We start from the raw sequence: 27,468 nt of genomic DNA on the forward strand, positions 1-27,468 counted from the left end.
TACACCACCATCAAAAAAATCCCTGGCTCGAGAGAAAGCCCTGGATTGCCTACCATAATAAACACAAGATTACTTGTTTCTTTATTAATGTACAAGTCCACCTTTTAGCATTATTTCCAGTGTTACTGTCTTAATATGACAACAAACCTAAGTCGAAGGTTGAACCACAGTACTAGCCTGCTTGTTTCAGCAAAACACTAGCCTGCACAGCAGTTCACATCAGTCAGACAAAGCTGGTATCTTGCATATCACAGCAAATATGCCAGACATTTCCCTAAGCAATATGTGGGGATCAAATGGAGTGATAAAAGGATAATATTGCATCATATGAGGATTTTACTGAGTTTAGTAGCCAGATTACTTGTTATTGTTTGACATGAATGACATAATAGAATGTGTTCAGCAGTAAAAATTGACTGATCTGGGAGTTTTGTTGGCATATAGTATAGATATCTATATATGAAAGAGTTTACTGGCTGACATAATATTGAGTTCATGTTTTAGCGCAAGTTTGTAATTGGCAATTTTTCCCTATGCTAACGTGCCTGCGGTGCACAACAAACATTTAGTCATGTTAAGAATTCATTTTTCATTCATGTTTAAGATAGAAATGAAAACAAATTGTACATAACATTTTCCTCCGTGTCGTAAAACATTTACAGGTAGTGCATTTATATTGCTTTTTTTGTTATATAACAATAAATGAACAAATTCCAAGATGACGGCGTTCACGCGGGAGCCAGTGGAAGTAGCTCTGTACACTCTTATGTTTTTCGTGATTTACAGCCCTTCTATCTTTTTTTTAATTACATTTTAATATTTCTTAATACATTCCTTTTTACTTTACTTTGTACTTTAATGTTTTTACAACTTTCCTTGTTCTGTTAGCCTGGCTTCTTTCGGCTACTTCTTTTTTTGGAACCATTCAGCCATGCCTACGCTGTCACACACATGGAACTAGCTGTTACAATATGCAGCGGAAGGAGCAACACCTCGGTGCCGCCGGGGATTCGGAGCTGGACAAAAGTGCCGGGAGAAGCAGCAACGCTTCTGACCAACCATTCCATCGTGGGATAAGATGGAAGAGCTGTCGGCGCTTACCAGCAACGGAGTCGAGGTGCCCTACTCTGCTACTGTTGTCTTCAGCTCCAGACTACTGAGGAACTGTGCGGATAAGCTTGGAAGAGTGACTGCATATTCTCTACCTCGGTCACAGTCTGCAGAAGTTCCCCATCTTGTGGAAGACTTCCTGTGTGTGGTTCGAGTTTTTGTTTCCATTTTCCAGTTTCCATTTACTTTGATTTGCTTTGGACTTTTTGCTTTTGCTTTGTTGTTGTGCGGCCTTTGCGACTGTACTGTCTAACTTATAACTATGCCTTTTCTTGCTAATGTCACAATGAAATTTCCCGAATACGGGATAGATAAAGTTATCCAATCCAATCCAATGCTTTTTCAAGCCTGCTGTAAAACCCAAGCAAATTATCGTGCAATATAAGGTTTTGGAAAAAGAAAAAAATAGAGTCCACTTGGCTAATACCTTTTAAAAACAACATGGTAAATACAAACTGCATGCAACAATTTAATCATGTTCTACAGGAGCAAAGGAACTGACGTGCGATTGGCGATATGTATTTCATAAAAGGAAGCAAAAAATGAACTTTGGTAAAAGTGTCATTTTCTCTGCCTCTACAGGGCCTTTTCTGGTGACTAGTTATCCTGATTCCAACAGACGACCTATAATGTTACTCATGCCTTCTCCTCTTAACCTGCTGTGAGCCTCCTTGAGGGAAAAGTAGAAACATAATGAAGAAGCTTTGAAAATACACAGAGCCCAGCAACTCGCACAGCAATGTGACCAGAGGCAAAATAAACAGAGTGGAGTGTGCACTGACGTTAGTCTGACTCCATACATAATTAAGCATCACATTCGTGACAATTAAAAAGAGCGTGAAAATGCATCTGGCTTCTCATGAAGGCAACTGCTATCTTCATCTCAAAATACTTTATGCTTTTAATAGGCATCTCGTGCCACTTGACTAAAAGAAAATAATGTAATTACTCAATGAGGAAATATCAATCGAGTTTATTTCAAACATTTTTTTCTGCATTGTTTAAGATGCTGTACTGTATGATATATTTTGAATTTCATCTGTGTTTCACAATTTGTTGTTTGACCGGCAGCGGTTGAGAGGGCAGCACTTTTTTTGTAACCTGAACTGGAAGATGCTCAACGTTTGGCTACGTAGAATTAAGTTTTTATTTTTTTAATTGATTCCTATGGATGGAACTTTGATGAGAATGACTTCATATTTGTCATCAAAGCTACAGTTTCAAAATGTTGAGGTTTTCAGATGGTTGTGTGCCTTGAGACTGGTCTAAAATCACGACTGGTCGGGGATGTTACGACACTAGAAAGAACTCCACCCTTGCGTGCGAGTAAATAACTAACAAGCAATTAACGCGGGTTATTTTTCTAATAACTAGAACAGTTGAGGAATTGCAAAATGTTTGATTTTATTTCTCTAGCAACTGATTAAGCAGGAAAACCAATAATGTCGCACTAGCTGCCAGACGTCACTTGCCCACAGATCCTTTAATTGCCTCATGACTGTTAATCCAAATTTCTCTAGAAGTACCACACTGATTAAATCATGTGGCTGCAGTAAAACAATGTTGGGCTTGATGTAAAAACGTTAGCCAGGAGCTGTTATGTTCTAAGCGTTTTGTACCTTATTCAGTATAAGGCGGCGATTACGGGCGATTTAGTGGTGGCCCTTGTGTGAACTGCTGACATCTGAATGAAATTGTGTCACTTTCAATCACTTAGACAGACAGAATGTATGTCTGATTATTGATTTCTTTCATTCAGTCATTCATTCATTATGGTTTTTACTGATTAAAAAAACCCATTTCTGTTTTCAATTTTAAAGCACAGAAGAAAAACGATATTTACTTTTTTTATGTGCTTCTAATGGCCTCATACAGAAAAAAGACAAACTTTTACCATATATTAAATTATATATTTTTTCATTATAAAACAACGAAAAACAAAGTTTGCCTTATATTATTCTTTCATAAGTGGGTGGCGAAGTAGTCTCGGGTACGTACGTTACATTTCACCTCCTTAATTCTTCCCCCCCTCGGCAATAGCTAGGATTTGCAGTATAGACATATTAAATATGTATTACTGATTGAGGCCAAGTATTTCTTATTCTCATTAAAACACTTCTCAATACACAGAAGTGAATTCATTAATAAAGAATGAGTCACTTTAATTTGCCATAATTTACTTGATAATAAAGTTAATAAAGAAAGGCATGAAGAAGGTTTCATGTCAGCAAATTCGTATCAGGTATGCAAGCTCTTCACACGCCCACATGCAAGATCAGACCATGAGGATCAAAGCAAAAGAAGCGTCATTTGTCTAGGGTTCTTGTCAGTTTTGAGAAAATCCAAGAGGGTAAATCCGCTGGCAAAAGCACACAGTCAAGACAGAAACAAAATGGTTGGATACAACAACGTAGCAGTCTCTTACTCAAGAGACCACTCGAGGTCACTGCGCGACATCCTTTCTGTGGAGGATATTTTACACGCAAAGAAGAATATAAAAGCAAATTAGAGATGCGATGAAAACATTACTGTAGTCCTATTTATTTTATTTTTATATTTTTATAATTATTATAATTTTCAAGTTTCATGGATGTGGCTGGGAAATCACTGATTTGTAAGTTCATCCAAAATTGAGATTGTTTTTGTTTGTGCTTGTTATAAAAGGCTAATTTGTCTGTGAATTGCCAGATAACCCAAAACCCTAAATTAAAATAATCGACATGGATGGATTGATTTTGCTAAAATGAAATTTACTCTAAAAAGTATGAGCTTTACGCCAGTTGATTATTAATTGTTAACGGAAGTGCAAGGCCGAGGGTGAATAACATGATTTTGACATCTGATATTGGTTGTCATCTTCTCGGGCATGTTGACTTGTTTCTGCTGTGCTTCACTAATTACTCATTAACACCCATTCATCATTTAATTGTCAGATTTATTTATTCTCTCATAGATTACATAAATCACCCAAGAGCATGTTGGGCTCACATGTAATGGCTGCACTATTTACAGTGTGGTTCAAAGGACATCAACATAATTTTAATGTCAAGCAGAATGACATCCAGATGTTGTTCAAATGGTAGCTGTTAGGAACGGATAAGCATTTCACTAGACTTCCTTAATAGACTTTAGGGATTTTTGTTTTTATTGCATTTGGAATAGAATGGGATAAGCTATCTTTAAATGCTTAGAACCCTGAGCTTCGCTCTGTCGCCTTTGTGCACGAGTATTTGATGATTTGAGTTCATGCCCCCACCAGCAGTTGTACGTCATCCTGCTAATCAAAACCTACCTATTTTAAGCTTTATATCATTTTATCTTAAGCTTTGAACTCTTTTGAACACCTGACAAACAATGCTCCCTTCTCTGCATTTGATTGTTCCTCTCCTGATCCCATCCATACCCACTTGTGATTGTGTTTTTGCCTGTTTGGACCTTGCACCTGGTTCTGTCTGACCCTGCCAAAATACGAGCTCTTCTCTCCAGCCACAAGTATCTGCCACAAATCAATAAACTGTTCTGCATCATAACCTGCAGCTGCTCACAACGTGACTGCACCTCTATTCTTTTATATTTGCACATGAAACATTTTGTGTCGTGCTCATTAGACACTTTTATATAAAAAAGAACTAACATCCAAATATGTAAAAAAAGAAAACATTGTGAATTGATGGCCACCCAATCACAGGGCACAAGACGACAGACAACTATTCACATTCACATTCATACCTCAGGGCAATACAGAGTGTTCAACCACCCTACCATGAATACCCAAAGAAAATCCACGCAAGCCCATGAAGAACATGCAAACTCCACACCCTCGACCTCAGAACTGTGAGGCGGCCACGCTAACCACTTGGTTACAATGTCGTTCCCAAATTTAAGATGTCAGGTTTATAGATTGAGTTGCAAAATGTCACCTCTGTTTTTAAATTAACCTCATTCAAATGGTTATGGATTATGCATCTTTGTTTGTACAAGGAACCCAAATGATGGCAATTGATGCAAGGCTGCAGGTAGCAAGAGTAAAGGCCATATTAATGCGAGTAACTTATTTTGTCGGAAATAGTTTAGTTTATTTATTTTCCACACTTTCAAGTCACTCGTGACAGAATAGGATGAATCATAGTTGATTGTGGATCTATGTACTCTTTATTCCAACAAATTTGACCATTTCTTAAAATAAGCTTACATGAAAGTGGTAAACTCAGGACCACAAAAAAGCGCCAGAAAAGGGATGATCAAAACACAACTCACACTGAGACAACCAAATCTCCAAGAAGCAAGTTTCTCTATAAACCTAAAAGGGATGCAACATTTTTTTTTTTTTTTATAAACATGGCTCATGACACCTTGCCATAATGACAGAAACTCTTTCCTTCATGTAACTCAATAAATGATTCATCCTCTGGTAGTGTCTCTTATATTATTCAAGACTTGCCCACTGGACAGCAATGAGATGGGCAAACTAATTAGAATATCACAGTAAGGGACACAGTGAAGATGACACAAAATAAATTCTGTTTACATGAATGGACCCAAGTACAAATTCTTCAGAACTGCAGTAAACATTACATCTTTAAACTCTTAGTTGTGTGGCTTTAGTTGGTAAACCTCTCACTTGCATTAGTGCTATTCTCATATTTGTCCCACTACAACTCATCCTATTTCTTAGTTTGCTCAACATTCAACTTACATTTGTAACCGAAAACATGGTTTATGATAAGCCTGTTTAGACTCCAAATATAGGGCAACAGATTAATCAAAAGAAAGCCATTAACCATTTTGTTTTGGAATTTAAAATAAAATAAAAAATCCCTACTGACAAATGGTTAATTTGAAAGTCCCCATTTTTCAAAGCCACACCACAAGCAACCTCTGTTAAATCCGTTCCCTAAATATCCTTTTAAAGATTAAGGGAAATTAATTGACCATGACAGTGAAATCTTGATTTATGAATCAGAGGGAAGAAAAAGAACAAAAGGGTCATTGTTTTGATTGAAACCACTACTAAAGTATAACTTGACAAGGTCTTCAATATTCCTTAGTTTCCCCTCATAAAAATTAAATGTGTATTCATCTAAAATATTGAGCTTGCCAGCCTAATTGTATGAGTGGATGGAGTGCAGGGCATTCTGTGGGCAAGAAATTGCTAGGCGACAAACCAACACAACAAGCAGTGAATTGTTGTGTGTACTTAGTGTAATGACTTGACTGGAAATTGCAGCATTATTTATCACACGCAAGACTTACAATATGCTGCACATTTTGCTCCAGAGTGCCATCTGAGCCAGTAGCCAATCAGAGTAACCCTCATTTGAGTTGAAGATGCTTTGTGATCATATATGCAAAGAAAATAAAAATTTGAAGCTTCGTTAACTTAGTCTGCCCCACACTAAGGTCAATCTAGACCTGAAATTTACTTGGTATTTATTTCATGTCAATTAAAGACGCTTTAATTCTCCAAAAGTGCAAATTTTTGTCCAAATGGTTGTTTGCCCATGAAGGAAGGATGTACCTCAGATTCAGCCTTAAGATATCTGGGATTGGCCCTATTGGGAGAATTTTAATAGAAAATAAATAAGAAAAATTAAACAAATTAAACCGGAGGGATGATTGTGTCATAACTCGATCCAGGCAGTGACGAGTTTTAAGCAAAATCAGTCATTGTCCTCGAGCCTACCTACACTCACAAGCTGTTCACCACCATTACACACACATACACACGCACATGCACACTTACTCAGAGCCAACATGACAGCTTGGCCCTGCGATGCAGAAAGTGATAAGCTCATCTTCAAGTGTATGTGCTGCCGGAGGAAAAAAAAAAGAGAGAGAGAAAATGAAAATGAACCAAAGTAGGAAATGAGAGCAGTGGAGCCAGAAAAAATGATGGAGAGTTGGGGGTTGATGTTGGCTGGTGGGCTGACGGGAGGGGGGTAAGAGAGAGGATATAGCGATATAATGAGAAAAACAGCAAAGCTACCACGGGACATTCAGGCTTGAGGACTTGTGTGAGAATGAGCTGACAATGAAGATGAGTAAATGATCCTCATTTGGACTCCGGCGTGTAATCACAGAGTAACCATTTGACAAGAGATACGATTACCAGTCTGCCATTTGGAAAAAGAAAACTGAGACATTTGGCATGTAATGAAGAGCCTGTAATCTAAGCCCCAACTGCCAATGTGTCAGCAGAAAATATATTTATGGCCATAAATAATCTTTAGCTAATGCATCACCAAAGAGTTTCAACCCCTCCCATCTGCTTCACACCTCATACCTCTGCACCACCGACCAATTTCCCAGCGCATCGATTGGTGGTCAATTCCAGCCTAGGAGAGAGAGGCAACTCTTCTTCTCCATGGATTTTTATGTCACAACGATGACTGACTGCAAATAACCAATCCACCATCGTGTGCTTCTTTCCTAAACACACTTTGCACTTGGGTTCAGTTCGGTACTTTATGGGCACGCAGATGAGGTCTATCATTATGCCCAAAATGAGATCCGAGATTGGGGTTGTTGCTTGTTATAGTAATTCTATCAGGTTAACAGGACATTTAACTGTGCATTTAAAACTCAGCTCATTAAACGTGCCTTTCTTAGAATGTGCATTGTTTTCCGTGTAACCCTGAAATGATGCTGTTCAGCATTTCAAATTGTATTTTTTCCAAAAGAATGCTTTCCTTTATTATGCAAAACATATACCAATGTGTCTATTTTTATTTAATAATTTGTATTTAATATGAATTTGGCAACAAGCATATTCAACTTAATTGCTGTATGTTGGCACTGTCAGATTGCCTATGTGAGGCCAATTGGACCCCAAAGGAGTTGTGGAGAGGCATACGAGTCTGCGCAACTAAAAAGAAAAGTGATATGAGACTGAGACTACAGAATCAAATCAACCTTTATGTGTTTCGTGCCAATAGTCAAACTTTTGGCTGTTATAAAACTACAGTTGCTTGTTTATGTTCAAACTGAACCTAAATCAAACGCAATTGCTGCAGGCAATCAGATTTTTTTCACTAATTATATTCATTCATTTTCTGAACCGCTTATTCTCGCAAGGTTCACGTGGGGTACTGGAGCCTATTAATAAATGTTTTCTTTGTGACAATGCTTTTTTTTCTTCTTTTTTTATTTCTAGCAGTTTGTCCAAAGGCTGGGTGGAAACTTGCTTTCCATTATAAATAAGTTTTAAAAAAGGCTACTTTGCTCTTTAACCTGTGCCAATGATTTAGGAGGGCTGGTCATGCTCCGATTTCATTAAATTCATTAAATGCGCTTCAGCTACTCCCTTGCTTCATTAATGAATCAAAGAGGTAGGTTAAAGATAGCACCATGCTAATAGGGCATGTGTGAGACAGGAGGAAGATTGAGGTAGACGTGGAGTGTGAGAGAGCGAGAAAGAGGTGCTATGAGGAAGGTGGGGGAAACGAGGTCTGATTCAGAAGTCGTTAAGGTCAGTTAAGATGAGGTCTCCTGCTGGCTCTATGACATCCAGGTCATCAGCACAGAGCTATGAGGACCAAAGAGGCGGTAAACACCAACACAAGTGCCTGAGTGGGTTTTGTAATAATGCCCTGCTTTTTGAGGGCATCCAAAATACGTATGTGGCACACAAATGCTCAAACCTAGACTCCAGGATTGGGAAATGCAACCTGGAGGATATGCTACTGCCTGAAAATATTCAAATTTTTTGGATGAATTAGCAAGTGCAATATTCACTGATACAGAATACTGTGTTTATGGGAGATTTCCATGGACGAAAATGCCATTGGTGTACTGTTCAGCACAGCATATTTTATTAAGGGCCAAAGTGGACGCGACACCTAACCCAGTTGACATGCTGATGATTGTCAGCTTTCACCCTGAATTGGTCGCCAGTCAATCACATGTCACTGATAGCGAGAGGCAAGGACTCAGTTTAGTAAAACACCAATTTGAGCATGAATAGAATATAAAATGATGCCACCTCAGTTGAATTATTGTCTTTAAACAACCAATCAACGTAGATCAATTTCATAGTTGCACACCACATTACTTGATATTCACCACTTTCATTTTCAGACTAACTAAACAGACTATAATGGGTTTCTCTACGAGTTCATATGTATTGAACCAAAACCCCAGAGCACAAAACTGAACAAACAAGCCACATATTTGATATGAAAATGTACATTCCAAGCATCTGATCAAATTATAAATAGCACACAGATATCAGCAGAATCAGAAACAGGCAAAGGCATTGAATGTGTATCCAGAAAATAAAGGAGCAAAACATGGAAGAGCAAAGTAAGAGCAGATAACTGAGCTCTGTCAGTCCGAAAGATTAGATTCACTACATTCATACTGTTATGTGAGCCAAATGTTTATCAAGCATACGTAAAAGGTATTCAAACAAAGTTCCATTGGTTCCATTTTTATATTAGCAACATGGTCTTCATTTTCAAAATTCCAATAACACTCATTGGATTTTTGTTCCTCGTGCAGGCTAGCTGGAATAAATTATACTTAGCTGGTTACAAAATAACACACTTATAGAAGGGGACTAAAACACTGATCTCAGCAGGGTGATCAGAGAAAATCAATGCACTAACACATTTAAGTGCAAGGTTTCAAGTTTTTATTGTAAACATAGGTTTAAAATGTTGTATTGATGGAATTTTTTTAATACGTTGTACCACCCTGACCCGTTTTTATGAACAAAGCAATGCTGACCAACACTCATAAATGTGCAGTTTTAATGTAGAGCAAGTTAAAGTGCATATTTGGCACATTTCCATCGACCCACGGCGCATATATTATAAATACACCAGGTACAAATGAAATGTCATGATTGGAAAAAAGCCAAAATAGTTTTTAAATCTTGACAGAAATACCTATATTTAAGGTATTCTGTGCAGGAATATAATGAAGCTCGCTTGGCACTACATGTCTTCTTTGGCTGTTTAAAAATGTACTGGTTATTTTTACCACCATTAAAAAGTTTTGTGAGGATATTAATGACAGTACTTCATTTAGTACCGCACATCATTCCGATCTTAAAATAATTACTGTATTGACAATGACAGTCAGTATACTGATTTATGATTTCTTCCGACCACATTTTAACACCATTTTTTGTTGTAACAAAATAGCCTTAATTATTGAATCCAACTCAATTTCTTCAAGATATCCTATTTCAAAATCCCTATCCCTGTTGAATGTTTTAAGGCAGAATTTTAATGTTTCCAACTTTTGCATGCCTCAAATAAAGCTCTGCATGCCATCTGTGTTATACGGCTAGCCATTTTGTCAGAATTCATACCAAGGCTTAGTGCCAAATGGGACAATGTAATTCAAATTACTCAACACAGTAATAAAACATTCTATGGGAGATTTAACTGCTTACATCCCTTGTGAAAGGCAAGGTATTTACAAAACAATTTAACAAAATTCACTGCATATCAGTGTCAACTTAAGAAGACATTAAAAGACAAATGGAAAGAAGGGAGGTTTCACAGCTAAATGTCTAGAGAGAACACTGTGGTTGACAAGGATGTAGTAACATCAAACACTTTCGTTATTGTTCGCACATACACAATCAACCCTCACAATGCTGTAAGAGGAGGCGTGACATGTTCTTCTTTTATTATTGAACCAATTACTTCATGCATACCGCTGACAGACATCTTCATGAATTTTACATAATCCTCAGCTCTCCCTCAACTTCCACCTGAATCCCTGAAACATGCGAGTTGAAGGCTCATGGGTGAAAGTAGCGATTGGCTGGTGACCAACTCAGGGTGTCCTGCGCCAACGCCAATTGGGATACGGTTTAAAATACTGAATTGTCAGCACTTGTTACAGCTGTTTTAGCATGCCTGAATTTCAAGTTTAAGCGGCCAAGAAGCAAGCACTGAAATGCAAAGAATAATGTGGTACCTTACTGAGCAACAAGAATAATTTTCACTTCATCCAGTATGAAACGAGCTGTATCACTTAAGTCAAAAGTTGCGTGTTGATAAATCTAGAGAGAAGCTGGCTGAATGCCTAGTAGCGTTTTATGCCAAAAGATGACAAGGTCAAGACTTTCTATCCTTCAAACTGTAACAAATTTAAATGTTTAAAGCATCCCAGATATAGCCAGCCAAGATACTTCGTGGTTTGATCCAAATATGCAGATTTAACAGAGCAGTCTTCTGGGCAATGAACACAAAAATGTCACACCAATCATCAGCGGATGAAATTAATCTGAACACAAACCTAAAACAACAAAAAATAAATTGAGATTTTTTCCCCCAGTGTACACCCTGAACGACAATAACAGCAAAACCATGCAGGCACTCAACCAGAAACCCACACATCAAGAAACACATTGGCACATAAACACATCTGAGCCCAAAGCGTGCTAAAGTGCTAATAGGCTTTGCTGACGGCTCTCAGCCTTCCCTCTATCAGAGGGATGGTTCCTGTCACATACACAGCCATCCAATGTGGCATTGTGACCTTTAAATGACCCTGCAGACTAAAACCATGAGTCATGCGGGGGAAAATCAGGCTCTATTTGCTGACAGTGTATACAGTTCCATTATCTCTCATGATAAACTTGGAGTTAAATCACATAACAATAATGTGTTTTTGTTTCTGCAGAAGAAGAAAACTGTTCCTTTGATAACAAACAGACGTCCAACTGTTCCTGACAGCAGCTATGTACCGTAACAAAGAAAAAAAGCCTAACAATTCTAGAAAATGATATGACAACAGACTTTCCATCATTTTCAACCAGCATTTTTACAACACCGTATGTGCTATAACGCAGGACAAAATGGCATGAGGGCCACACTACTCAAGTGAGTTGTCTCCTAACAGAGTCAAAATAAATTTTTATTCCACTCTCATGTTGTCGGTCAAAGCATTGGCTTCCCACAATGCCGTTGGAATGCTAACCTTTGCTTTCCGAGAAATGGAACATCATTGATGAGACATCTCTCAGTTGTGCTTGGACATTTTTGTTTAAGTCCAAAGCATGATAGTGGCAATGCTCGACTAGCTGCATATCAATCTTTGTTTTCCTCAAGTTTTCAAATTGCCCCATGCCTGCAGATGTGTGGCCAAATATTGATACTGACTTAGTCACATTTGAAAGGCTAAATAAATTGTCTTTGGTGGTAAAAGGTAAACAACTCCACCAACACAGCCTGTTTGCTCTTTTGTGTCCCGCCAACCTTGTATGGCATGATAAGTTTCGACCTTGAAATGCCTTTCCACATTGCTAGGTATTTCCTTTAAATTCAGAGATTTTATCAAGGTAGCCACACCGTCAATTTTGTTTTGCGCCATTCTGACATCTTCCACTAACTAGCTTTCACCAGTCAATGTCATCATCACAATTGTCCTGGACATTGGGGATAAGAAAAAGAAGAAAAAATGGCCTCCATCTGATTTGAAGCAGTTTCAAAATGCGGAGGTGTCTAATTTATGAATGACACTGTTCTCATATTTCTCTCACTTCACCAACACAATTTGACAGACAAATATACTTCCTATCCATCTGGGTATTCATTCATGCTGTTAATTCCTCCCAAAATGAGCCATAGACAACACTATTGAAAAGGCTTTTCAATTTGAATAATGTCACTAAAGGTCAGTAGCAGCCTCCTTGGCAGTTCCTGCTCCAGTTGTTACCTATCTCTGGAGAAAAATTAAGTACTTGTAAGCCAACCAAGTTACTGATCCATCACTTGTAGAAATTCTTTCTGGCTGAACTGTCACTTTGGTCTCTTCAGCAAGCATGGTAAGGTAGATCCAAATATTATACTCCCATTTTTTGAAAATCAGGCATCAGAAACAGAGATGGCTCATGCTTCAGTGAATATAACGTCATTTCACTTGCTGATGTATTTTCTGTAGAAAGTCAGACAATCCCCCAGAGTGAAACTGTGCCTGCTGCCATGTTTCACTGATGAATGGTGAATGGCCAACAAAGAGTCTGCTGCTAATGTTGGTTGGAACTCTACAGAATTAACTTTAAACTTACTTCAATATACAAATTAGTATTACTTATTAAATTTAAATCATGGGTAGCCCGGCGGCTGAGTGGTTAGTGCATTGGCATCACAGTTCTGGGGTCCTGGGCTTGTGCGGGTTTCTTCATACACTTGACAAACATGCATGGTAGGCTGGTTGAACACTCTAAATTGCCCCAAGGTACGAGTCTGAGCGTGAATGGTTGTCTGACTACTCGTGCCCTGCGACTGGCTGGCCACAAATTCAGGGTATCCCCCGCCTTGTGCCTGAAGTCAGCTGGGATAGACTCCAGCACCTCCCGTGACCGTTGTGATGATAAGTATTTCAGAAATGGAATGAATGAACTTTACATCATTACAAAGATCTGGATTTCTTAAACACATTTCTTGCATAATTTACCCCGTAATCAACACAGAAGTTGATATTAGAGTGGCTGAAAGGAGACAGAAATAGTATGCATTCTTCTATTTCAACTAGTTGTTGTCATCGCTATCTAAATGACAAAACAGCTTGCCAGCCCTTGTACATAGCAGCAGTTCGCTTAAGTAGCACAGTGGTGTTCTCGAGCAGAAAATGTTTGCATTGTGAGCTAGTGCATTATCATGGTGAAGAAGCAAGATGAATGATTCTCCGAGGGTCACCTAAACACAGAGAATGCTTTTGACCTATAGAAGAAAAAAGTACAGACAACCCGGCAACTAGTGGATTTCTTTGTGTTCATTCCCTGCTCTCATTCAGTCTTTGTGGCTACTGCTATTAGGTCTTGTCATTTTAGTCCGCCCAAAGTTTCTTTGTGACTTTGAAGTGTGTGTGTGTGTGTGTGTGTTCTTGTTGCCTTGTTGCTTTCCCGCAAATGGCCCCACAGTTTCACCAATCTGTCGCTGGCTTTGACCCAAACAACGGATGGAAATCTAGTAATCAATGTGTCTAGTTTTGCTAATTAAATATTTATATTTATCATCTATTCAATATATAATCACCAAAATCATGAGCCCCAATGATTTCTCTCTGAATGACTACTATTATTCACGGGTGAAAACTTTCCATCTTGCACAGTTCAAAATCCATCATTGTCTCCTAGATATCATTTTCAGATTTACCTGTTCTGAAAAGATTGACTGGGTCTGTCGCAAAGGTTGAGAAGCTTTACTGCAAAAGATTCCCTCAATTATGTCATTCTGCGAGGGGAATAGAAGGAATTTTGATGGATTATTAAATTGTGCACCTCGCTATGCTAAGAAGGCTCTGAATAATATTAATATTCAGAGATAGACTTATGAAACTGATTTATAATCAGTATGAATTGATGACCTGGATGCCAAATCCACTGTGTAACTAAGCATGGCCCCTGCGTTGCTTCTTTCTCATATAATTCAAGGTACTTCACGGAGGGATACTGATAGTCACAGAGACTACACAGGGGCTGTGTGATCTCCATGCCCAAGTGCCCTTTTCCTGAAATTCACAGGGAGAATGGAATCAGTGCACTCAAACCTACCTATCTTCAGCTTCGGGTGCTGCTGGTACATTTACATGCATATTTTTCTAGGCCTGTTATGACCTTCAGCAATTCCGCTGTCTGTTTGTATTCACTCTGCCATTTCGAAAAGAATTCCACTTTTTCTTTTTTTCTTCTTTTTAATAAAAGGTGGGCATCAGTGTCTTCTGCCTGGCCAAGGGGTTTAACCACCTGCTAACAGGTTGACCATGGTGTGGAAAAGCCAATTCTTAGTCTATTCCTTGCCAGCTGACAAGTTTAACACTAGATTAAACTCACTATCTGTTGTTGTTATTGCTGAGTTAGTGCTCCCCCCAAAAAATCATCACAGTGATTAGATCGATATAAGTATAGGTGGGAGGGTTTTTTTCTTGGTAAAAGAGGGTCCTGTATAACCTTCTCTCAATAGCCTTGGAAATGGTATCTATCATGAAGCAGTGCGGAATGGACTCTGAGCACTAGAAGCAAAACCTGTGGCAATGGCAGCAAGCAAGATATAATAACTTGGCATCTTCCTTCCATTACTCCTGTGTCTAAATAGCCGGTTGATGACAAACCCCAGCAGGTGCAATGCTAAAGACTCTGCCAGCTACTCTCTTCTTGGGAACTACAATAGAGAAATCAAAAAAACAAAAAAGCAAAGTGGCAACAAAGCTGGAACACGACAGTCTCGTAAGATTTCCCGACATATTGCAGGATGGTTTATGTGACTTCCAGTGTTTTTTGTAATTTATGTTTGGTATTTTTCCGGGGGAAAAAGGTTTGTGTTCCCTGTGGAAGTAGGATTATGATGTTTAGTTGATTTACTTTTTGTTCATTAGAAATTCGAGATCAAGACTCAATCAACAAAGGCTCTTGTACTGTATTGTTTTTGTCCATTACTACAGATTGTGTGTTTTGTTAATAATTCATGAATTCAGGACCACAACATAACCACATAAACCCAGTTTAATTTACCAGAGACACTTGGAACACAGCAAGAGATCCATTACCTTGCCTGTGTATGCTTTTCTTTGTATAGATGTATGACCTTAAGAAGCGAATTTATCTTGTACACTGATGCATTGCTGCATCCAAACTTGCATGTAAGCAGTCCCCGTTTGCGTCCCTTTTACGCTGTCGTCCCAACTTAGGCATCCATCTGTCAACGTTCACATCAAAGCGGCCCTGATGGGCCTAACAACCTATCCTCATAACAACAGGAGATGTTACCTTATTAAAAAATAATACAAGCTGTTTCATGAGGCAGAAAATGTCTAGAGGAACATCTGTGGAACAAGTTGTGTATTAAATATGTAGGAGCAAGATTCAAAATTCCTTTTTGCATTGGATGGCAGCGCTCAAAAGAGAATCCACAGTGCGGGCCCCCAAGCTGACTCAAATGCTGTCATCATTGCTATCTGACTAGCAAAACAAAAGAAGACCCCTTCCCTGTCTCCTAATTTCAAAAGGTCTGGTGGGAGAGAACAGTCAAACAGTCGAATGCTCTAATCACTGCAAGAAATTAGTGACCCATGACTTTTTTCTGGTCTTTTTTCTTTCCTAAGCGAAGCACAAGAAAGCAGTAAAGCATTGTAATGTAACATTTTTCTTGAGAGCATTTGTGTAGGCTAAAGAGTTCAGTTTTTGTTCTGAAGACTTGGCCTCTAGAGACACGTAGACCTCACTAGAGAGGGAAAAAAGCGAGGAGGAAATAGTGGGAGTGCTCCAGTATTGCTGCAGTCATTAGATTAAAAGAGCTGCATTTCGATTGCTTCTATAAAGATTTCAAACCAACGTTAACCCATTTGTGAGAATGATTACTGAAACTTGGGAGGTATTACACAAAAGTAGGGAAAACAACTTCCAGGATGAATGTGAAGACAGTTTATATACAAGCAAGCGGAACTATCTTGGATGTTTGCCAGGATGAGGAGCCATTTAGCCAAGTTAGCTGTGGGTCTTTGGGACAAGGTGAGAGAGTCTTGAATGGTTTGGGCATGTCCAGAGGGGAGAGAGGAACTAAGGGTGTTGAGGGTGAAAGTGCTAAGGAATAGGGCTAGCGGTTGACCTAGGAGAAGAAACATGGATGTACGTAGTGTTACAATGGGGAGGTGATCACACAGCTGGACTCAAAGGCATGAAACTGGACAAGAGGCAGTTTGTGGATCCAGGTCAATACCTGTAGGGGACCTCAGGTCAGTTCAGAGAAGAAACGTAAAATTAATCTGTTTTCCAAACATGGACAGGGCACACTGGTAACCTGTGTAAACATATAACGTTGCTGGAGCCTAACGCAGCTGACTTCGGGTGAAAGGCAGACTACACCCTAGACTGGTCGCCAGTCAGCCGTAGGGCACACAGAGAGACAAACCATCCGCACTCATAATCAGACCACCACCAGGGGGAATCGAGCCTGCGCCTGCCCGCACCAGTCATGCGAGTGAACGTCTACACCACAAGGCACCTGTTACCAAACGGCAAATGACAATAAAAACAAACAAATAAAACATTAATATTACTACAAAAAGGGAATCTCTTGATTTCTATTTTGTCTCAGAATTTGAATTGAAGAAAACCCCAGTGGTCATGTTGAGCTGCTTGTTATCAAAGGCAGAAGTCATGTGCTGAGTCACACAGGAGATATGTGGTCTCTCTCATTTCTTTGAATAGAGTGAAAACATATGGGCGGTATATTATTGATACTTATACACAGATGCTCATGTTTGCACAAAACCGCTTCCATATGAAAGAGGTGAAGATGTCATCAAAAGGAATGAGCAATAGCATAAACACCTGAACGGATTTTTGCTCTCTTGAGTGTTGAGGAGCTGCGGCATAAAAATGAGGCGTGGGTGTAAAATGTTCTCCTGGTGTTGAGGACAATTAGACACTATTCAAATCCCCTTTAAACATAACAAATCTCTCAAAGTCTCCCAGCCTTTCGAATTTAATGTACGTATATAGATCACTGCCGAATGAATACATCCAGAAATTCCATCATTTAGTCTTTTTCTTTGTAATGTATGGGCTTTTGCTAGAAGCATGTGGTGTTCTGTTTGGTCCGTTTCCACGGTTAGACCTGGAATAGCATTTTGCAGCAGTGGTGAGATGAAAGGCTCTATTCTGAAGTGCTTAGTGATGGTGTGCTTGACCGCTTCCATTCCTCCTTCAGTCAGAGTCATTTGGCCAGGCAAGTGTGAAAACCGCTGTTATCACATGAAGAGTTTGCTTTCTGACCACAGGACACTTCCAAGCACATTAACATCCATCTCATCGTGGATCTCTCTCTTTGAGTCACAGGAGGATTCCAAAGAAAAGAAAAACATGCGTCTAATTGTGTCATGCATGCTGATGAGATGGTGTTGGGAATCGATGCACGGAATGTTGCCAACAATGTAACCTTCAAATCCTTTCTCTACTGCATCATGCATCAGCCACATGCCAGAGGTTAATAGTACACTTTTACTTAATATTGGTGACTACATTAATGCATTAGGAATTTCTGGAGTTCAGCAAATTCAATACGTACATACATGGGTTGCAATTCCATTTAAAAAAAATACATCTTTAAAGGGGGAATATTTTGATCCTATTCCATTCATTTCTCGAAAAATCGATACAATGCGGTCGTTAAATGTGCTGAGGTAAACGTTAATCATGAACAGTTCAGTTCTCTAAGATGACACGCTTAAAGTATTGTGAAACATGTAAAAAGAACCCCGGAAGGGGGCCACAATTCTGTGTTCAGCATAGATTCAGCATTATCTCCTTCCACCGGACTATGCACGAACCATAATACTGATTGATAGCACCACTTACAAAATGCTTCAGATGCATTTAATGGCTAGTCTAACATTTTTATAATTAAAGAAACACCTAAGTGTCTTACCCTAAGCTCTCTGTGCTATTAAATGCAGCCGGAACAGAATCGTAAAGGGATGGTATGGGAAACAAATAGCACTCTAAATTCATTAGTGGACAGAGAGAAATGATACCATTGTCCTTCTTCCTCCACATGTATGAACCACAAAAGGGATCCATTATCTCAGGAAACAGATCAGACAGTGTAAATATTACCCACGTATTCAGCGGGTTCCGCTCAATCCATCAACACTGCCGAACCTACGCACGCAGTTACTCATGTGCTCCTCATACAACAAACATGGCTGACAGCACACTGTGAGCTGGTGCATCTGTGCCGGGCTGCTCTCGGCCGTATTCGTGTCTAAGGTTTCCTTGGTAGAGCACAGATTTGCCAAGGGACTTGTCTGGCTAAAGTGCAAAATTAGACAGAACTGCTTCTGGTGATAGACATCCAATCCACTTTGAAATGGGAGGCCTGACAGTGATTTGTCCACTATCTATTATGGATACTATTTATAGTCTATCTCTCAATATACTATAAATGTTTTTGCTTGACAGGAACATTAAGTAGTTTTCTAAAAAAATACAGTTCTTGAACAACCTATTAATGAATCTATAAATCATTAGCATGTGTTTTATAGCAACATCCATCCATTTATCTATCTTGCTCTCGTTTAAACTGAAAGCGGTCCTTCCTGTTGAATATGTTAATTGAATTTGTGTATTTCTTGCACCACTGTTTGGCTGTATCGAAGGCTGTATTTGATATTCTTTCTTTTATAGTGCAGACTTACAAGGCTTAAAAGAAAAAAAATGGTTTCATATAATTTATAAAGGTTAAAATAAAGTGAACAATTGGACCAGTAGGTGACTCTGTATCTAATACCTGTGCATGAACGGCTTTGTGTAATACCTAGAGTCAAGATTTATTGAATATGGAAACATCCCCTACTGTGTGCTCTGTGGTACATGCAAGCTTGACTCAATTTCTCTGCGGGAAGCCACTGATACTTTGGACTTGACCTTGTCGTGGTGGTCTCACCATGCACAGTTGTTGTCATTACTCAATTAGATAGAGTTAGGAACTGGGTAACATGATGGCACCTTGCTGGGAAGACTGAATGCAAATATTATTCTGGGCCTGGGCAATGGTTATTGCGGCCACATAGCTAGCCAAAACAGGTCTGTTTAAATGTGATTATACAAAAAGAACAAGTATGTTGAAATATGCATCCAAGTCACCAGTTGTTAGGTTAATGAGAAGCAAGGTAAGGACTCCTTCCTTGCTTCATGCTCTATCATTGGGTCAAGTTATTGTAGCATTTTGCTGCATGGATGCATGAAAATAAAACCTAGGTTGTGACATTTAAAATGCATGATCTCATTTTCATTTATACGGAAACCATAGTCGCTCCTGGTGCCGCACAATCATCATCATGAATGAGGGACTGTGCAAAACTGCATAGCTGAGAGGCAGAAAACTACTATACAAGTGAAATAATTTACCATTTTGCTTGTCATTAAAGCGAGAGCGAGACAGCAGATGCAAAGACTATAAAAAATGAAATGGTGTTGAGAAGATGTGACCATTTTCCCCAATTGGAAAAACAAATTAGCTTTCACACAATATATCTGTTTCAACACTTACTGATGACTAGCTGTAATTATAGCAGAAAATTGTTTTTGCAAACAATATAACGATGCCTTGTGGAGGCTTGCAAGAGAAAGCTGTAATTTGTCTTTTTATATGATGAGATGTCAAAGTACTTTTTCCACACAAACATTTGTCCACATCAAGCATGCAGCTGCAGTATATCTTTAATGACTTCGACGATGTTTTGAAATTGTGGAATTGCTAAATAATGTTGTGAGAGTTCATTGTAACATGATCCAAAGATTCAAGAAATCCTGTGTTGAATTTTGCAAAGCAGCTCTAAAACACCCTCGCTACAGCAAATATTTAATGCATGAACCCTTTAACTGAAAGTGGAATTTTAAACGTAAGATTTTATATTGTACACTATCTATATCACACTGTGATACTATATATCATACTTGCATGAGTATGTGGAGTGGGATCACAGGTGGTGGTAAACTTGCTTGACTTCAACACATGCAGCGCAGGATCAATTACCACTCATTGATGGTGTGAATGTGCTGGTAATCGGTTGCCTGACTGCAATTGCTCTGCAACTGATACTAGTTTAGGGTTTGATCTGCCTCCAGGGTTGAATATGGATGTATGGCTGGATAGATAAGTGTTATACTTAACTGCATGCTTTAAACATGTTTTACTGGGATGCGAGATAATGCATATTTTCCTAAGGCTTGCATGGGTTTTCTTTATGTACTCCCGTTTCCTCCCACATCCCAAAAAACATGCATAGTCGGCTGGTTGAACACTTGTCGCTTGGAATAAGTGTGAATGGTTGTCCATTTCATTGTGCACAGCACCCCTGCGAGTCTTGTGAGGATATAAGGAACAGAAATCGAATGAATGAAAAGTTAAAATGTTGAGAAAGTCAGACTTGTTTTGGCTCACTTGTGCATTGCCTACGGTGACTCGGAGAGGGTGAAAAAGTCTCAAGACTACATGAATGAACTAAATATAATCATGTCTCAGGGTTAGAGGGCATATATTTAATCGTGGTGACAACCCACACTTATGCCATGGCTTGTCTACTCAATATTTGAACTGGCTACCACAGTATAGAAAATGTATGCAGAAGGCAATGTTTCCATAGCCAACTGTCTTATGGGGTTTGACATAATGGCAAAATAAGGACAGGATTTCATTCTGAAAATGAATTTTTAAATGAGTACAGTGGTACCTCGACATACGATCTTAATCCGTTCCGGGACTGAGCTCGTATGACAAGTTTCTCGTAACTCGAGGTAAAGTTTCCCATTGAAATGAATGGGAAACAAATTAATTCGTTCCAACTCTCTGAAAAAAACACCAAAAACAGGATATTGGATTGAAAAAAATGTTTTATTTCTTATAATTCGCCATATATTGACAAAGTAATAAATAACGAGTGGTTTAATAGAAATAAAGTGTTTAATCTAACTAAAATTGGGCGGATTTCGCCGAGGGGAGAGAGAGACGCACAAAAGGGGCGGGGGGCTTCGGTTTGTTTTCAACACGACGCACTCGTAAACAGAACAAACACTCCACCCTCACGTTCGCTATCCATGGGCTGTTTGCTGTCGTACTATTCCCTTCAAAATATTCCGAAAATGATGCACACAAATGTCCTCACAATCGGAGAACGCACGACCACTTGCCAACGAGCAGAGTCTTTTATCAGCGATCGCCCCGCTGCTCATGAGAGCTTCGGGGGCGCTGGCTAGCGGCTCATTTTAGCTTGTAGCATCTGTGTTCGCATCCCCTCGAACGGCGACTATGATAGAGTTGCTACCGGGGATGCTGTTGCGAGCCAGTGCCCCCGATGTTCTTATGAGCAGCCAACGAGCAGAGTCTTTTATCAGCGATCGCCCCGCTGCTCATGGGAGCTTCAGGGGCGCTGGCTAGCGGCTCCTTTTAGCTTGTAGCATCTGTGTTCGCATCCCCTCGAACGGCGCCTATGATAGAGTTGCTACCGGGGATGCTGTTGCGAGCACGAGTATACTTCATTACCCAGAAAGCCCTCTTTTCCCCGCGCATGGGCGTTGTGCGTTTCCTGGTCTGAATAGCTCATCCGGTGCTCGTAAATATTGTTATACGTACACGAAAGATATGCAAAAAAAAATACCATGGCCACCTGGCTTGGTCGCATAACGAAATTTTGACCGCATCACGGGCGAATTATTCGATCGAAATTTCCCCCGTAAGACGAGCATTCCGTATGACGAACGGTCGTATGACGAGGTACCACTGTACATGTGTTAGATTGAACCTAAAATATGAGAAAGAATGCTGCTTTTAATCACACACGTGGAACAGAAACTCACTAATGATCTCTGGCATGGAACTTTTCGAAACTATCTGCAGAAAGTATTGAATATGCATTTGGATTTGTGCATTCATAATTTTCAACCTTTTCCAGTAGGCGTGCCTTTTCCATATTCACCTCTGCCAAATGCCTCTATTGATGAGAATCCTTTTAAAAAGCGGACATTAGTGAAATAGTAGCCCGGTTGGCCATTACATTGATGATGGGTGAAATAACTCAATAATAATAGAATTGCCGTTTGGATCATCTACAAGCTTGGGCATAACAAGGAGGTCGCGCTCTCCTTCCTCATTCAATTACAGACGGACATAAATCAAGCTGTTATTCCAGACACTTCGGGCATCTGCTGACCGCTTTATTATGACCTTGTTCATATTTGCAAAGGGTATTTTTCCACTGTTGCCTCTCTATTCCTTGCCCTGTCTGAATTAAACGGACAATGTTGGCTCATTAAGATGCCATCTGGTGAAAAGGAAAATGAGTAAAGAAAGCGGAGCCTGCACCTCCAACCAATTCTAATAATTACCAGTTCACAAACTGCAATAGATAACGATTTGAGGTTTTTATATGAAAACACTAATGTTACTATGCCCTTTAAATCTTTTTATACACACATGAATTGTAACATCCAGTTACAGACCCCACTAGAAGTCAGGAATTCACTTTTTTGTTCAACTTAGAACACTATGTTGATCAAATTTGAATGCACCCAAAACATGCCCCCAGCCTAGAAGAAAAGCAAAGAATGTAGCAGCTTTGGACAAACTAAAATCATCTAAAATTAACTCAGAAACAAATAGAGGTACTCTGGGGTCACCAGAATGCAATACACATATGGGACCTGGCCTTAAATTCTCCTTTTGGAGCAAGACAATGTTCTTTTCCTACATGTAAATTGAGCAAAGACACTGCCAAAGCAAAATTCAGTTGGGATGCGCTCAAGACCACCAACACCCAATCAGGAAAAGCCTACCTAGCTTGCACAGATTATGTATTTCTATAGGGGCCTGATCATTAAAAATTTAGATGGAAAAAGGGCCAAGGAATTGTATTCTTCACAAAGAGCCTTGCAGAATTATAAAAATTGAGAACACGGTCACCTAACTGGTTTTTTAACATTTAAACCAGCAACGAAGAGGACACATTTTTACTAACCTGATCTCCAGCAAGCGTAGTCAGTTGATTGCAGTCAGATGCTGCTTGTTTCAGCAGAAAAGTAATTGGTTAAACCGCCTGCTCTGTATTGGTTGGAGCGGAATCCAGAACCCTCTTGGTCCTTTGTGATATTGTTTTGACATCATGCTTTAATCCAGAACAATGTGGCTCTCTTGCAGAATTTGAACAGTGTCATCAGTTCACTAAAATAAATCATTAAACTTTCATCAGTGATGTTGCAGATACTATAGATGTTGCACAAGTTCATTACATACACATGAATATTACTTCTCATTAACAATACTTTACTACTATAGCACTAAAATTCCAACGGTACCAATAACTGTTCCTCCTTAAAGCTATAAATTATTCATTAACAGTGTTGCATCGTTGTACAAATAACTGCTACATACTTGACTAGTTTAATGTTGGGATTTATGTAACAAGAATAACGCAACCCCAGCTATCACTTTTTGCATAACTTGTAAGGCATTGTTTTCAGCTCTGTAAAACGATTGTAGCCTGATCCACTATAAGCATGCATTTAAACATTTTCTTTTGTCCTATTATTAACTTACTTGACTTGCATTTTTTTAAACTGAATCATTCGGCATCATTTTGAGTCAAGGATCTGCAACCTGACCCACAAGGGCTGCTGTGGGTCTTGCTTGGTCTTTGTTGCAGCTGATCTAGCAGAAATGTGTCAACCAATGAGAGTTCTGGTAAAACAAGCAACACTTGAATGCAATCAACTCATTACACTTTTAAACACCTGATTGGTTAAAAGTTGTTGACTTCTTTGGTTGGAAAGATATGGTGCACCTGTTGTAGCTCTTTCCGGAATAGTTTGGAGTCAGTGACTTTTGATGCAACGCTTACATACAGGTCCTGGAAGGTAATATAAAGATTAAATAATTGTTGGATTAGGTGAAAGTAAAGATTGATCTTAACACCCCTGCAAATTTTGAAAAAATAAAACAGTTTAAAAATATATATATATTTCATGTAGTATTTCTAATAAATTCATCAAAATGACTTCAGAACATCTTTAATGGGTGTCGACGCAAATTAGTGACCCGTTCACTTAGTGTTTAGTTAGTATCATTACTACAACCTGTAGACTGCGAGTAGGGTAGTAGTTTTTTTTTAATACTTTTGGCACTTTGACATATCCTTCCTGATGACTTACATTCGATTGCATCAGAGCTAGAAAGGAAAGAGATATCATATGCTGTAAGAATGAGTTTTCCCCCCGTAGTGATATATTTCAGTGCTGAATGAACTCCTGCAGTGTATCAGACAGCTGCACAATGGTGCAACTTATCTGTGCATTGTTGTACAAATGTTGGCAGAGGAGCACATGAAAAAAAACATACTGTGAATAATTGGCCAAGAGATTGAATTTACTGCTTGACCTTGACCTTGGAAGAAAAATAATCATTTTCAGAATTAAGAGAATTAATTGTCAGTTTGATGACATAAAATATGTTTGAAGATTAGTACCGAGAGCACAGCGAGTCATGGAAAATACTATTTTTGTCATGATTTTTGCTAGCATATATACAAATAATTACAAATTAATATGCACAGTCTTTTGATTCCACAATACATTAAAACGTGATGACCTTATTTAAATTACCAAAAAATTAAAAGTTTAAGAATTCTTCATTAAAGAGCCACATAAATGGAGATATGTTGCGGGGAAAAAGTTTCTTCCTGCAACGTAACCACTTGGAATAAACCTTATATTATTACAATCATTTGTTTTTAGTGTGAGTGGTGAGAGGAGTTATATGGGGTGTAACTACAAATTTTAAAATAAATGAAATAGATTTTCACAATGGCCTTGCAGGGAGCTGGGCCAGGGCTTCGGTCAAAATGAATTTAAAAAAATTGCCACAAGGCTCACTTTTCAGCAACTTCCTGCAGGGTTGAAGCACAGGCCAAGTGAAAAGTCATTAAGTTTAGGGGCGTTTCTGTTCTGCAGGCTACACACAAGGCCACTTTCACAGAGAGGACATGATTTGGACGGTAAAAATCAATGCATTTACTCGGAATGAGGACTAAGACATGAATAGAACACTACAACTTTGGAACTGAACATTCATAACTTTTAACAGTACTTCCATGAGTATAAACATTTCATTTTCGTTCAAATACTGACTGAAAATAAAAAGATTTGATCAAATAAATTGATAATTGTGTGTATTTCACATCTGTCCTAGAATCTGTATTGCAGAAACTAAATAGCGGTGAGTAAGCAACATATTAATTCTTTGCACTGATCCTCATTGTGGGCTGGAGTCTATCCAAAGTGACCTGGTGCAACTGATTACCTGCTAATCACCGGCCACATTAACTGAATTGTAAACAAGCAACCATTCACAATCACACTCGCACTTACGGCAGGTCAGAAATATTTGGACAGTGACACAAGCATCGTTCTTTTAGCTGTTTACGAAAACATATTCAAGCTATAATTAAAGTACTATAATCAGTATGAGCAAATCAATTTCATGCTTGACTGTGTTGAGATCTGGTGATTGACTATTTCGTTATCTGTCAGCAGCCTAAGATGTGGTTAAGGTCACACTGTTTGAGTTGTCAAGTTTAACTCTGAATATTCTTCACAACTGAGTTTCAAGTATTAAATCCCCCCATACATACACACACCCGCACACACGTACCGATCTACTTATCAAATATATCTGTGTACAGGACCCTCTGGCTGATGTGAAAAGGTGTGGACCCTCAAGGTCGTTAATGCCCAGGCAACTGGACAACTCTGGGCACCTTGCTTTCTTAGGTAAAGCAAGAATAAAATCTCACAACTCCAGGCCTAGGCAGTTGTATCCCTAAATTATTCAAACCCGATTCCATTGTTATGGGGAATTGGACCAAAGGGCCAACTCAAAGATTTTCTCTTCCAGTTGTTATCTTTGTTTACACAACCAGGAGGTTTACAAAAAAATGTTTTTTCCCCTCTCTCTAGTGTTGTCTGTCATGTTTCAATGAGAGTACAAATATGCATCCGCACAGGGATTATTGTATTGTTAGAAAGTATCACAAAAGGAATTAATCTGTCCATTAACTGGACTGTCTAACAATATGTCCCCTGTGGCATTGTTTCCTAAATACAAAGTACTTTGGTGATGCACGGATGCTTGATGCATGTAGTGTATAATCGCCATTAGCAGCACAACGAGGACTTCTAAAACCTGTCTTTTTTTCCAAGGAACTGCAACAAATGAATTTGGCTTACCACATTTTGAATCATCCTGTGGATACTTTTGATTTCAGATCATTGTGGTGTGAAGTAAAAACCCAAATGTGCAACAGGATGCCTTCCAAGCGTCAAAATAAATGTGTCACACTATTTTAAACGGAACCAATTCACAGTGGCATGGAGTTGTAGTCAGGACTCAGACGATCTCATTTGATTCCTGCACTCACAAGTGTTTCTCATTTTGGAGAGCTGCTGGCTGTGGACATTCTCGGATTTCATGCTTTGCTGACTGGCGGTGTTTTCAGCCTTTCAGCTCTGCTGTTCTTAGCCTCCATCCCTTAACAACTAGACAGACTTAAAAGGGATTGACAAGGACTTCATTGGTCAAAATGAGATTACGGGCCTTGACATCGTCAGCAGTTGACTTTGAGACCATGACACCACAGAGCTGCAGCTTACGCTGTTCATCAAATGGAGGTTGGGGTAATAGACAGTACTGCGATGAAAAGTTCCGTCGTAGACTCCGAGGCTACTCAAGGGCATTCTATACTCTTAAATAATAACAAAGGTTCTGCAAATTCGAAGTGCTCAAATACTACTACAAGCAAATATTTCTGTGTTTAGGTGCCATCAGCGGAATGGCATCTCAATCATGTCAA

At 39.1% G+C, this 27,468-nt stretch overlaps 1 protein-coding gene and 1 long non-coding RNA gene across 2 annotated transcripts in view; both read right to left on the reverse strand.

Moving 5' to 3' along the window:
- Positions 1-21,445: 21,445 nt before the first annotated feature.
- Positions 21,446-22,332, reverse strand: LOC144077723 (uncharacterized). Its single transcript, XR_013301077.1, has 2 exons — positions 22,076-22,332; positions 21,446-22,045 (listed from the first exon to the last, which is right to left on the reverse strand). It is a non-coding gene; the product is annotated as an uncharacterized LOC144077723 (long non-coding RNA).
- A 2,111-nt stretch (positions 22,333-24,443) lies between these two features.
- The window catches only part of ctnna2 (catenin (cadherin-associated protein), alpha 2), a 133,015-nt gene continuing 129,990 nt past the window's right edge, over positions 24,444-27,468 (reverse strand). Inside the window, exon 19 of the mRNA XM_077605054.1 lies at positions 24,444-24,471. Coding sequence (XP_077461180.1) covers positions 24,459-24,471 — 13 coding nt within the window. The 3' untranslated portion in view covers positions 24,444-24,458. The remainder of the gene's footprint in view (positions 24,472-27,468) is intronic.

This window comes from Stigmatopora argus, chromosome 7 (genome assembly GCF_051989625.1).
Source record: "Stigmatopora argus isolate UIUO_Sarg chromosome 7, RoL_Sarg_1.0, whole genome shotgun sequence".
In the NCBI taxonomy this organism is placed as follows: Eukaryota; Metazoa; Chordata; class Actinopteri; order Syngnathiformes; family Syngnathidae; genus Stigmatopora; species Stigmatopora argus.